The sequence below is a fragment of the Epinephelus moara genome, chromosome 18 (genome assembly GCF_006386435.1).
Source record: "Epinephelus moara isolate mb chromosome 18, YSFRI_EMoa_1.0, whole genome shotgun sequence".
Taxonomy (NCBI): Eukaryota; Metazoa; Chordata; class Actinopteri; order Perciformes; family Serranidae; genus Epinephelus; species Epinephelus moara.
In genome coordinates, this window is record NC_065523.1 from 16,021,120 (window position 1) to 16,035,356 (window position 14,237).

General features: G+C 42.1%; 1 protein-coding gene across 1 annotated transcript in view; it reads right to left on the reverse strand.

Moving 5' to 3' along the window:
* The window catches only part of mrc2 (mannose receptor, C type 2), a 38,680-nt gene extending 24,809 nt beyond the window's left edge, over positions 1 to 13,871 (reverse strand). The window contains exons 1-4 of the mRNA XM_050069670.1: positions 13,556 to 13,871; positions 4,536 to 4,940; positions 1,419 to 1,592; positions 1,114 to 1,278 (exon numbers count right to left, since the gene is read on the reverse strand). Coding sequence (XP_049925627.1) covers positions 1,114 to 1,278; positions 1,419 to 1,592; positions 4,536 to 4,940; positions 13,556 to 13,682 — 871 coding nt within the window. The 5' untranslated portion in view covers positions 13,683 to 13,871. The remainder of the gene's footprint in view (positions 1 to 1,113; positions 1,279 to 1,418; positions 1,593 to 4,535; positions 4,941 to 13,555) is intronic.
* Between the last annotated feature and the right edge of the window lie 366 nt (positions 13,872 to 14,237).

The window sequence follows — 14,237 nt, forward strand, 5'->3', positions numbered from 1 at the left end:
GGAGCTTGCTGTTTCTGTAGGTACACATTTCCTGGGGACACCTGCACGTCTCGGCCACGCCCCCTCCATTGTGATTGGCTAAAGCGCAGCATCGTTCAAACTCAAAGCCCCGCCCTCCCCCCCTCTCTAGTCGTCTTTCACACAGGGCTGCCGACAGATTCTACAATGTAGATTGCAGAATCTGTCTTGAGAGATTACTATTTACTACGCAAAGATATCGTGGAGTAATGTCCTGGGCAGAGAATGTAGTCATGAAGCACGGTGCCCCCCATTACCACCATTAGCACTGCCAGCACTATCACCATTGTTAGCACTGTTCACACTGTTAGCACCATTAGCTGCTAGCCGCCAGCTCAAGCAGGGCAAGTTTATCTATGTAGCACATTTTGGCAACAAGGCAATTCAAGTGCTTAACGTGAAGCGTAGTGCCCCCTATTAGCACCATGTTAGCACTGTTCGCCCTGTTAGCACCATTAGCTGCTAGCTCAGGCAGGGCAAGTATATCTATATAGCAACAAGGCAATTCAAGGGCAAAAGAAACACAAACTCCATGTTGAGAGCCCTGTGCAGACAACTTTTGAATCATAGCTACGTTCTGAGTAACATAGAACTCCTTTGAAACACTGTCACGTTACATGACATGGAAGTAAAGTCTATCACTTTTCTCAATTTGTTTTTCAGGAACAATGAAGTAACTGCTGTTCTTTCATTACAGAAAGAGTCTGTATGAACTTCAAAATATTATTCATGCCATTAAACTTAAACTTACTTGTTTTAAACCATTAATTAAGCATTTTGTAATGTATTGTTGCACTTGATTCTGAGAGCTGATTTGATTAGGGGTTATCCTTACAGAAGAAAAAAAAACATTGAAAATTCCAAATCATCTAAAATTTCTTTTAATTTGTTGTACGACAGAAGTAAATTAGAAAAAGGTAACTGTGCAACTGTTTGCTTAGTGCTGGTTAATTTGCGTGCCACATATTTCTGAGGTTTTATGTCCTCACCTATTATGTTCAGATAAACTGCTATTTGCAATGTAGTCGCTTTGTGTCTACCCCAAAAAATCAATGCCTCTGCACACAAACGCACACGTGTGCGCATCGACTTTACCATTGATGTATGTCTGCTCATGCAGCTTGGTGATGCTTAGCAAGTCTGCTCCCTGCTGCTGGCAACTGATCCGAGCCTCGCTCCATGACAGCGTAGCCTGGAAGTTAAACTGGTAACAGCTGTCTGTCAGCGGGTCAGTATCCCAGAATGTCTCACAGCCATTGCCTGACAGTGAGAGAAGGAGATAAGGCGTCAGTTAGACCAGAGGAGAAAGCAGGAGGAAATAACACTTAAATAAACAGTTGGGTGAGAGGAAACTGTGGTTGTGTTTCTGGCACTTTCTCCACTGCAAATTGATAACTCACTCTTTACAGGACAGAAGCCCCAGCGCTCGTCTTTGCCGTAGTCGTAGGTGGTGGCACACCAGAGGTGACCGTCCTCGCGCCCGATACTGGTGCAGTTGTGAAACCACTGACCGTCATACAGGAAGGGCAGGTAGCAGGGGCGCCCATGAGAGTTCCCCTGGATTGTGTAGATCTCTGGGGAGCAAACAGAGGAGAGACTCTGAACCCCAGCATGCGACTGGAGAGGCGGACCATGCTTGTGCTGCCTAAAGTTCTGGCTGTGAACTGTGCTGAACTGAAATACTTTGTCTGTTTCCTCAAAGACTTGTACAATCAAACAAATGGTGAAAAACAGGAGGATAATGTTACAGTCAAAACAGAAAAGTCAAATAGTGGTCAGAGGACGGAAGAGAAAAGAAATAAAATAAGCAGTTTATCAGGAAACTTTTATTTTGAACTTTATTTGAAAACAGATCAACAGCTGCACAATAAAAATCTTGGATCTAAATATTTACATATGATCTTTAAGATATCACATTTTTCTTTTGATCTAGTATCTAACTATATCTGATTTCTACAGTTTGATAAAATACCCTGAGGCTGCTGTCCTGGTCTCCAGATTCAGCAAGTAGTGTAGTGAAAAGAAAAGAGCAACAGAGACAGAAAGAGAGGGGCAGAGGCTGGATCTGTGGTGTTACCAGAACAAGTCAGGCCAATGGAAAGTAGGGCAGACATGTTAAACGAGGGAGGAAAGATTTGTGAAGCTCTCTCCCTGACTTCCCTCTCTGCTCCACCACTGGCTGGCTGCTGGCTGCAGCGGAGTTGCTCCTCCGCTGACTAATGTCAGAGGCATTCCTCTCCAGTGGCGAGTTGACTTCACAAAGAAACTTGTGAAGATCGGCACTTAAAAGTTGAAAATGTCTACGCAACTCCCTTTCCACAAAAAAAGTAAAAGAGGCTGAAGAGAGGAGGGATAAAGAAGAAAGTAAAGGGAGATTTTCTGGTCTTACGTTTATGGCAGATCTGGTTTTAATTGCAGTCAAGCGGAGCCTGTTAACTGCAGACCCGTACAGCTGACTGAGCCTCGCAGTATAGTTTGTCAATGAGCAACCGTGACATTTGATATCAGTAAGAATGGCACTGACAGCGGAAATGAGGCTTAGCTGTGAACCACCATGGTTAGATTTAATCTGGACTGAAAACTATATATAAATACAAATATACTTGAGGGCAAGGACGACTCCGTGTGTTTACTGGAGTTTACAAACACCAGCAATGTTTTCCTTGGCTTTCTGACTGGCAGTCGGCCACTTGTCCTCAAAGATGCCCTAAAAGCAACATTTTGCTATATCCACTTGATCAGATACAGCTGTGGCATTCACAACAGTGAGTCTATCTGCCGCAACGAGGCAGCACAACATACAATGAAGGAGGAGAAGCTCACCAGGTCGCTGTATCACTACAGCTAGGGAATGACTTACAGACTCCATTAATGGGTCCAATGTTTGTGATTTTATTTCTCATATTTTGTGGATTTTATTTGGTTATTGTGTATTACTTGTGTATTTGTTATAACTGTTACTTATTTGTACATTTTTCATTACATTGCATTTTTAGTATTCCTTCAGTCTTTGGTTTAAAGCTACAATTGGTAACTTTTATGATATAACTATGTGTCGTATTTGCTGGAGAAGTATTGAGACAGATAGTCTATGGGAAAAAAAATCATGTCCCTCCCGCTCATCCCCCTGCTTCCTTGTCATGGATGGATTACTGAACAGACCTAACGGGCACAGGCCCAGTGTCAGAGGACCCATTGGCCTTCCCTTCTAAAATGTCAAACCTGTCAAACACATACTGAACAGGAAGAGACTCAAAATGACCACAAAGAGTCACAAAGCCTGTGTCTTGCTCCTGTGAAGGTGAGGTGGTGGGGCCCTTTGCATGTCTGTTCCAGGGAGCCCATTGTCTCATAATCCACCCATGCTTCTAACAGCATTCACTAGAATCTACTTCATCACACCAAGAGCAACCAATCAGAGCTGAGGAGCCTCCAATGCATCTGTCAATCATGTCAAACACGGCTAGTGAACTGCTGTCAAACTGTCAAACTTGGCAGCATTGATCAAATATGAATCAAGATTCTGTTATATTGTTCATTTCTAGCCTCAAATGTTTTCAGAAACATATTTTGAGAAAGTTTGTGACCCCGCTGCCATGTTGGAAACAGTCCACCTAAGCCGGACCAACTTTCTCATTTTACAGCTAAACAGTACACTTAATAAAGTATGTTTCTTAAAACATCTAAGGCGAGATATAAGCAATGCAGTAATGAAATCTTGATTCATACTTGATCAGCGCTGCCTTGTTTGGCAGTTTGATCAGATTTCACAGAGGAATCGACATGATTGACAGCAGCGTGGGAGACTCCTCAGCTCTGACTGATGGATGCTGACCGCACTGCTGTCTGATTCCAGTAAAGAAAGTAATCATGAATAATTGGATTTGCTCAAAAGCACTTAGAAACTCAGAAAGAATGGACCACTGAGGCAATAGAAACTATAAACTTGGAAAAAGTAGCTATGTTGGAACGTGGGCACCAATGGAAAACTATTTAAGGTCAATATGATACACACGTATATGAGTGTATGTATGTTTTTTTTCTCTCTCTTAAACCTCTAACTTGGTTGTTCTGACATGAACTAAAAACTGATGTCTTTCTTTTGTTGGCTCTGTTCTATAAATCCGAGAGTTGTTTGTGCTGCAAGATAAAGAGCAAAGAGAAGAGAGGGATTATGGTGGTGACTGAGACCAATACTGCTTGAGGAGTACTTTGATTAAGGAAAGAGGATGAGGGTAGGGTTTGGATGTGTAGGCTGGACTTGAAGGGGTTGGAGATAATGGGATTTTTTTTCTTAATGTGTCCAATTTGTATGTCCTTGGTTTGTTTTGTTTGTATTTTGTCTGTCAATTATAAATAAATGTCTTAAAAAAAGAGAGGCAGTAGGTCTTTTGTCTATTGTATTGTTGATGTAATATTCTATGTTGCTCTGGATTTTTTAATGGGAATCTGGACGTGAAGTTATCTAGTATAACTCGACCACCAATCTGAAGAATCGTTCTGCAAAACATGCTTACCCTGATATGTTTTCGAGCACAGGTCCTGCACAGCGCCATGCAGTCTCCATTTGAGCTTTGAAGTAGAAGAGGTCGAGGAGGAGTTCCAAAACGAGGGCGAGGGAAGGTAGTTGTTGAGGTTGTCCAATACCTGGCCGCAGTTCCAGGTCCAGCGTATTCTGGGTGGCTCACGGTCACAGGTGTACACGCCCAGGGGTGACCCGTCCCATCTGGAGGTGAAGTTACCAGTGGTCACGCCCAGGCACAGCGAGGAGCCAAGGTTGAACAGGCGACCCCGGTTCACCCACTTCCAGCGCTGGTGGGCCTCCTCACAGGCGGATGACAAGACGAGAGAGTGATCCCGCACTCCCAGGCACCCCTGGGCGCCCTCATGGAAGAAAGCAAACTCGTCAGAGTCCAACGGCGCTGTGCAGAGAGAGGGAAACAATGGCATCAGTCGATAATCCCGATAAACAGGATTCCATGTTTGCAGCTAATGTGGCAAGAGAACAGGTCAGTGGCTAGATCAATATCTCCATTAATGGATGCAGAGCTGGGCTAGAACTAGTTTGAGTCGTGGCCTCTAATGTTTCTATGTAATACACTAAGTGTTATTATAGTAATAACACTTATATGAAAGAGCCCTCAGCAGGAAGTGATTGCAGAAATCTCATGCAATAAACTGTAATAAGTGGTTGCACATGTTTTTAATGCGAGGTTAGCAGTTACGGCTGAAGTATTTCAACATGCACCAGGTGTCAAGAATTCATCCCATTCCCAAAGTCTGACCTGGAAATGCCTCCCACCTTGTTTACAACATTTTGTGGTGTCTATTTCTGTTGCGTTTGTCTGAGGAGAGAGCAGCAGCTGGTGGTTTTGGGGGATAAATATATAAAAGGTCTTTATCATGAGGATCTGTAGGGTGACTCGTTACATTTGACCCACATAACTGAGTGTTTACACAGGTTTGAATTTGATTATATTGATGAAACTGTAATGATCCTCAGGGGTGAAATGGGTAGCTGTTTTCAGTCTGCAGACTTCTCACTGCTGTACACTGACGCCTTTATTGGCATTACTTCAGCGTGATTCTCTGAGGAGCTATAGCTGCCTGCGAGGTGTTAACCTACAGAGCTTTGCAGTATTCTCATATACACTTATACCACATAAAAATATCAAAATAAATAAAATGTTAGCAGAAAACTAGGAGTTACGGGGGAAAAGTGTTGAATTTAACACATTCAAAGCGGTGGCTGGCTGCCAGCCTCAGTGACTGGAATTTCAGAAACAAAACCCAACACCCCTTCTCAAAAATATATGTGGTTTTCCTTCATTCCTTTTTTTCTTTTCTATTTTTTTCTTGAAGGATTTCAGAGATTGGTAACCTAGAAGCCAGGATTGTGAGCATAATGGTGTGTGGTTGCGAATCAGTGTGAAGGTGGGAGAAAGAGAGACAAGTCAGGAGTGAAGGAGTGACTCTAAATTAAGGTCCTGCGAAAATGATTTTTAAAAAAAAAAAAAAATATCCCCCAAAATACACATAAACCCCTTCTCTCAGACCTGAGAGTCAGCGGAGAAAAAGTGAGACCCTCAGCATTCCTACTCGGCAGGCTCCCGAGAGAGGCCCGGAAGTGGGGAAGGTGGGAAAAGATCACTGGGTATTTGCTTGAAAAACACAACTCTCCTATGTGGATACTTCAGACCGCTCAGTCTGTGGCTATCCCTCGTTTCCTACCTCTCAGCTAAAACACTCCAAACCTCCTGTGCTGCTTTTATAGACACAGAGACAATAGAGTCTCATCAAGAGCCCTATATAAACCCCTGTAATCTGGAGGAGACGACTGACACGCCCCTCTTCTTGCTCTCAGCCTCTGTGGTTGAGTTTCTCAGAAGCAGTGTTAGCTCCTTTGGTCGGTGGCAAACACAGTAACGGAGCACAGTGGCACAGTGCAGCATGAAGGGCTCTGTACGGTGTAATCAGATATAATCACCACCCTGCTCTTTTTATAACGGCATCCATCTTACAGTAACACCCAGCTGTCTGTGTGGCGTTTTTACTGCCAGTTCATTGTTTTAATCAAGAAAGATTTAAGTTAGAGCGAGTGTGTTCCCTGACAGGGACACAGAAACACGAATACTGTAAGCAAACACCCGGTCCAGTTGACACAAAACAACTCAGTTGCTCTTCGTGCAGCTGAGTTTCTTTCCATGAAGCTGTTTTTCACTCTTATTAACACAACATAATCCAGAGCAGGATCAAATGTAAAAAAAACATGGCAGGACCTTTGGAAAATCACTGTCTGGTGTAAAGTGGGAAAAAAAAGTGTTAATTTAAGATTTTTCAGAAAATCGGCAAAGGAAAATGTGATTACGTGTGCCACTACTGGAAACTTCTGAAAACTGGGAGTTAGTTGACTGAGATAAGCAGTGGGCGGCGCTTACTCTCCAGTCAGGTGCCACTGCAGGAGAAAGCACAACTAGATGACACAATTAAAGGAGTGTCAGACAAACCTCAAACAAAGGAAAACAATGGATGTATAATTACCGGAGAGCACAATGGACAATGGAAATAGTTAGAGTTTTGAACAGCTAATATTACAGCTCTGTGCTTTTGGAAGAGTTCTGGTAACAGCTCTGTGTGCATAAGGGTGTTAAAAAGCTATCCAGCTATGACGAGGGGAGCTTGCAGTGGCCTATGTATTGACAGAACATCATGACTGTACGTCATCATTTATTCACTGAATCTGTTCCCATTGCACTTATTCGCAATGACCTTTAATCAACAAACAAAAATTCTCACCTCCCCCAAGCATAAAACTTTTTTGCTATATTTTGAAATTTATTTTTCAATTGTTTTTTTTAATAAACAAATCTAAAATGCGTAAAAAAAAAAAATAAAAAAAAAAAGGGTGAATGGAACCGCACCTAATGACTTGTGACTTGTTTAATCTGCTAATGGGGTATGTGGAGAAAATCAAATATCAAACTATTTTTGACCAAATACCAAGATATTGATATTGCAGCAATATTATGGGGTTGACTATTGGTGAGGGGCGGCACGGTGGTATGGTGGTTAGCACTGTCGCCTCACAGCAAGAGGGTGCCTGGTTCGATTCCGGGGAGCCCTTCTGTGCGGAGTTTGCATGTTCTCCCCGTGTCAGCGTGGGTTTTCTCCAGGTACTCCAGCTTCCTCCCACAGTCCAAAGACATGCAGATTGGGGACTAGGTTAATTGATAACTCTAAATTGTCCGTTGGTGTGAATGTGAGCATGAATGGTTGTCTGTCTCTATGTGTCAGCCCTGTGATAGTCTGGCGACCTGTCCAAGGTGTACCCTGCCTCTCGCCCAATGTCAGCTGGGATAGGCTCCAGCCCCCCCACGACCCTCAAGAGGATAAGCAGTTAGAAAATGGATGGATAGATGACTATTGGTGCTTTCACAAAATATTTACACATGAGATTAGTAATGTGGATATAATGACTAAGTGGATAAAGGCAAATAATACATCAGAACAGTCTGGTAAGTTCAGAAAATGACATCCCTTCACTGTAATGCAGCCTTTTAAACCAGGAAAAGACAACACCGATGAAATTACAATATCCAGAATCTAAGACGGTATATAGTCTCATATCATGATATATCAATAAATATTGATATATTGCCCAGCTCTCTGTTCTTATTATAAAACACCAGAAAATAGTGAGAAATGTCCATCATGAATTACCAGAGCTGTAGTTGGCTAACTCACTTTGCTTGTTTTGTCCATTCAACAATCTAGAACATATTGAATATTCAGTTTACTATCACGGAGGCCAAAGAACTCATATACTCACATTTGTGAGGACAGAACTGGTGAATTTTTGCTTAATAAATCACTTAAATTCAAATCGATTATCAAAATAGTTTGATTAATTTCTGTCATTCTGTTAATCCCTTCAGTTCTAAAAAGTATTTTTCTTTGAGCCCTCAGGATAGTTCATACAAAACCCTCAATGACAGACGTCCTCAGTTCTCTGCTGTGATTCATCGCTACTCTGCAATTACGGTGGGGTGTCTACCACAACAGACAATAAAATGTTGATCTGCTATAATCTTAGCTCAGGATTCAGTTACACTTCTCAGTGCAAGTAAAAACCTTACGGATAGTTGAATAGCTGGAGTTACACAATGCTGACTTTTTAACGAGGCGAGGCATGCATGCCAATAAATCAGTCTCATGCCATTTTGTCATTTTCACAATGAGAATTAAAGCCATTTTTAAAAATAGACCACTGTCAGCTCCGACACTGCCTGTGGGAAGATTTTCACACCAGAACCAGCCCAGTAGAAATCAGCATTACACTGAGTGTTGAATTCACTTCACTGTGTGAATATAAGCTCGGTATTAATACGGTGACAATATGAGAAGTTCCTGGCATAAAGCTTTTGAACCACTAGACAACCTGAAGCTGAAGTTCCAGACAGCAAGAAGCAAATTCAAAAAGAAGTTTTAATTCCAGTCTGGAGGGGACACAACTGGATGTTTGATGTGAGGAAACTCCCGGGCAATCAGAGAGAGTGCAGAATTCCAGATTAACTTTAAGCCATTGAGCCCTGTGAAAGCTAAGCCACAACAGCTCTCCTGCTGTGATCTCATCCTCTTCTTTGCCCTGTCACCCCTTTTTTCAACGCCAAGACAGTTTCCTGCTGAAGAGAGAAGCTGAAACACACGGCCAAGGACTCTCGCCAAGAGAGGCAAGATATTCCCAGAATCTCCACCTCCTCAATACGGTCATCTGTTGGACTGGGTTTGAGCACAATACTTGCAAACGTGGGTGACGAATCAACAGCGAATCTTGGCTTGAGACATTCTGAGTTCAACAAACTTCTCAATATCACATTGTTTTTGTGGAGTGTGATTCACTGCTGTGGCCAGATAATTAAAACTAAGTGGCCTATGTTTTTTCCAATCACTTATTTTATATACTTGTAATCTAAAGATCTACACTGATGTTGGAGCAGAAGGCTTTTCCCGTAACCTGGTCTTATTTTGACAGATGTCTGAGATTAAAAAAACAGGCATTTAACTGGCCAGTGTGATAAAATGGCAACCAACAAATAGGCAGGAAATTCCAGCCTGCTGTGTTTGTTTCTTTGGTGTTTTATGGTGGTCTGGCCTCTGAAGCAACTCAAACTGTGGATAGGTTAACCTCATTCAAGAGGCATGGGAGAGGGTGGAGAGGGCTATCAGGAGAGATAGAGGAGCATGTTTGCATCTTGCAGCCACACGCAGAAACAGAGCTAACTGGAACCTCGAGGAAAGTGTGTTCCTAATTTAGAAACTAACTGTCAAACTTCTCCATCATTCCCAATTACGCATGGGATAATGGAGATAACGACTTGTCACAGTCTTAGTTAAACTGTAAAATCATACAATAGCAGGTCCAGTGTGTAGGATATATGGGCAGAGGTATGTTTTCATTACTTTATAATTACCTGAAAATAAGAATTGTTTTTGTAGAATAAGCCCACTATATCTACATAGTAAGCAGGTCCTCCTTGTTATGAAGAAGTATAATGATTACTAGATACCGGACCCCAACATGGTGTCTCTTCATTCCAATGCATGTATGCCGAAAAGTTTTTAGCGCCCAGGTCTACTTCCACAATATGCAGCCCACTGAATGTAGGCAGTGTTACGCCTGAGTTCTGGCACAACTCATACACTTTACATTGTGATGACATCACAGATTTTTAAATAGCTTTTCTTGGCTTGAGGAAAGTTTAACAAATATAAAACCTCCATAGATGAAAAATTCAAAGCAGAAAGAATCCTAATTGACCTTGTTTGCAGTTCGGGATGTGCTGTCAACAGTTTTACAGATGTTTCTTTTATAATGGTGGTCAATGGGGAAAATGCCTTTTGGGCCACAGGGGAATTTTTGAGCGGCTTTCCTGGAGGTGAATTTGCAAATTCTGGGATAGCAAAGGAATGACCCACTGTACTCTGCCTTGCTCTGCTTTTGATTAGCTTACTGTGACATTCTTACCCTTATCAATTCCACTCCTCTTGCCTAAACCTAATCAAACCAACCAGCAAATATGACAAGTACTAGCCAATCATAGCGTTGGTTGGGTCATTACTCTGCTATCCTAGGATTTGCACATTTGCTTCCTGGATGCCTCGTCCTTGTCACTATTTTTTTTCCCCTGCTATAGCGAAGGCATGGCTCACCCTACTCTCCCACTAATTGGCAAGTAGTCATTGCCTTTTTTGCCTGGATTGGTTAGGTTTAGGCATGAGGAATGAGATTGGTTAGGGTTAGTGTAACAATGTCAGGGTAAGTCAATCGGAGGCAGAGTAAGGCAGAGTAGTGCGGGTTTTGCCTTTGCCATCCTACGGGAAAAAAAACATGTGTCCTTGTCCATGTTGCACTGCCATGTTTCTACAGCAGCCCAGGATGGACAAACCTAACACTAGCCCCTTTTACACTGCCAGATTTTCTGCGAATGTTGGGCCATTTTGCCGGCAAGCTGCAAGCGTTTAGACACACAGAGCCGAATTGGCGAGTTGATCTGAGGTGCCCAATTTTCCGCCTCGTAGGGTAGTCATATTGGCGGAACCCTTTTAGTTTAAACATACCGAGGCAGCCTTCCGCAACGGGAGGGGCTGTTGAAGACTTGTGGGAGGAGCTGTTGATGATGCCGCACGTGCGAGCCACTGGCGGTGGATAAACAGGAAACAGCTGATAGCAGGAATTAGCGAGCAGCCAGTAGCAAGAGGGAAACGCAAACCTGACAGACACTACAGTAAAGATGAGCAACTGGGGAGACAAGGAATTGTGCGCCCTCCTTGCCCTCGCAAATGAAGAAGCCATTAACTGTGACAGGAACGGTGAAGAACGGGCCAACTTACGAGAGAATCGCCGAAGGACTGACCAGCCGTGGCTTCCCTCCCACGTCACTGTTTACGTCACACGCTGAGCTACACATTTTGTTACTTGCTCACGCCCCCCATTGCCCCGAAAAAGGCACATTCTGTATAAACAAAAGTAGGTAGGCGGCATTTTGGCTACCTGTAAAAATCTCCCGAGTTCACACTTGGCACATGGGATGAATTTCAGCTAGTTGCAATCTGCAGTCCTCACCACTAGATGCCACTAAATCCTACATACTTCCCCTTTAAAGGAGAGCAGAGATCAACTTCATTTTGATGGATATTTTGTGTGAACAACTTTTGTTCAGAGGCTTTGCATCAGAGACCACCACAGAGCTGGAGCTGTCTCCGCACATAATGAATGGCAAACTTGTTTTGCAATCCAACACCGTGCTAGTCTGAACTTTCATCCAAACAAACTCTGTTGTGTTGCAGTTCTGCCAGTCATGAATCAGGGGAAGAATATTTCCTATAAATCATCTTGTGCTATCACTGTCACACTTTTTCTTCCCTCCACTGACTACTACTTATATTGTTGTCCTGTACCAATACATGGCACAGGACAGCATAAAACTCTTACGTGTCATGACAGTGCATGAAAGGTCATGACAACTTGCTGAGCTGTTCCTGATCAAAGTGTTTTCCACTGTTAAACTCTGGTGGCTGGGAGCTGCAAAAACAATTCACATAACAAATCCAGAGAAACAACATTTCATAAAACAAATCAACAATGATTATTTTCCCCCTTTAGATCCGTCTGCAGCTCATCTGTTTGGTCCAAAAGTGATTGAAAAGGGATTCTCAACTTTGGCAACAGGGGAATTTGATGGCAGATGGGTACAAGTCATTTTAAAATTAAGAAACTAAGCCTCGTCAAAAAAAGAGCTCCAGATTATTTAGGATGTGTATCTAGCAGTGTATCCTCTGGGATAAGAGTGGGAGTGTAAACCCACATAATCTCAGTATCTTAATCTAACGTCAGGATCAAACTAAAAGAGGTAAATTAATGTATTAAGGAGCAGTATAATGTCCTGAGTCTGGTCTTATGATACCAGGATAGATGTGGTTACTTTAAACTCTCTTTTTAGGGCTGCACAATTGTGACATTATCAAAATCGCAATATGGCCAAGCGCAATATCCAAATTGCAGGAGCATCTTTTTGATAAAGGTAAAATGTGTCAAAACATACCATTATAAATGAGGCAGGGAACATGCTTGTTTGGCACAGACCCCAGAAAACTGGTGAAAATGAGAGAAATAAATTGGCATTCTCGCTAAAATCGTGACTCATTGCATTTGCAACATCTGTCAAAAATAATCACCATATGATTTTTTTCTTTTTTTGGCATATCATGCAGCTTTATATCTCTTTTTTTGTAATCAAACTGATTCAATAAAAATGGAAAATATGAGAAAATGTGTGGTTAATGCCCAGCTTAACCCCATCATTTCATTCACTCACTGTACAATAGAGAAGTCACTGACAGTATAATCAGGTTGGCACAAACATTGTAAAGAATAATTATGTGGTGAACACAAGAATAAATTCCATAAATATCCAATCTAATCTTCCTGGAAATGATTGTTGAGGTGGGTTTACTCTACACAGCATCCCATAACATGCAGCCTAATGGTCTAATAGCTGCTCAGGACCGGACTGAATGTGTTAATTGCAGCCTGTAACAGGATGTAAAGGTCACATCTGCCCGCAGGGTGCCAAATGAAGCGTCACCCCACGTCAGTTTTACAATGCAGCCTAAATAAAAACCCATCCGGTACTAAAATAGACCAATCAAAACGAAAAAAGTGCGTTGCTTTGCAGCTTTAAATAAACTTCACACATAAATAGAAATCACAATAGAGACAGTAAGCCAGCAGCCCCTTCCCTCCTCCCCCCGTTTTTCTCCACATCTGGTTCCACTCACTGCTCGGACTTTTGGTTCGTGGCATACCGAGGCACCGAATCCCGAATACACAGAAATTATCTTTCACTGTCTGCTTTCTGATGCATTTTATAACTGGAAGTCGTCACTAAAACAAAAGCATGCACAGTAGGTTAAACGTCGGCCCGGTTTTTCCACTTTTACATCAATGAAATTCAGCGAAAGTTGATGTTTTTCTCACCCGTAACGCTCCTCTTCAGTTCCAGACTAAAGATGAATAAATATAAAGTGCATTTGTAAAATACAAGTTGCCGATTTGTCCATGTTCTCCTTGATTCCTTGTTTCGGTGACGACCGTTGCCTTGCATGCTCACAACTACAACACACGCACACACACACACACACACGTTGCAAAAAAAAAAAAAAAAAAAAACCAAACCAGAGAAAAAAAAACGAAGCCGGAGCAGCAACTGCCCCAGTGTTTCACTTTGAGGACGGATGATGCAGAGTTGGTGGCGAGTTTGACCGCTAGAGCTCCGTCTGCCTCTCAGTCAGATGAGACTGGAATGAATGGAGCAGCGTCAACAACGTGTGAGTGTGTGAGTGTGTGTGTGTGTGTGTTTGTGTGTGTGTTTCCCAACATGAGGTCCGGGGACCTCCAGGTGTCTAAAGGACCCCCAATAGCAATCAAGTAGGCTATATGGAGGACTGCAGTAAAAAAAAAAATAAGAAAAAAAAAGTAAAATAAAATAATAAAATAAAATAAAATAAACTTGATCTCTTAAAAGTATTCATAAATCTGAGAAATCAGAATTTAAATATAAGCTATTCATTAATTATAGCTGTCAGGTAAAAAGTAAAATAATAATAATATAAAAGATTAAAAAAAAAATAAAAAATCAGATTTTTCCCCTCCAAAATAT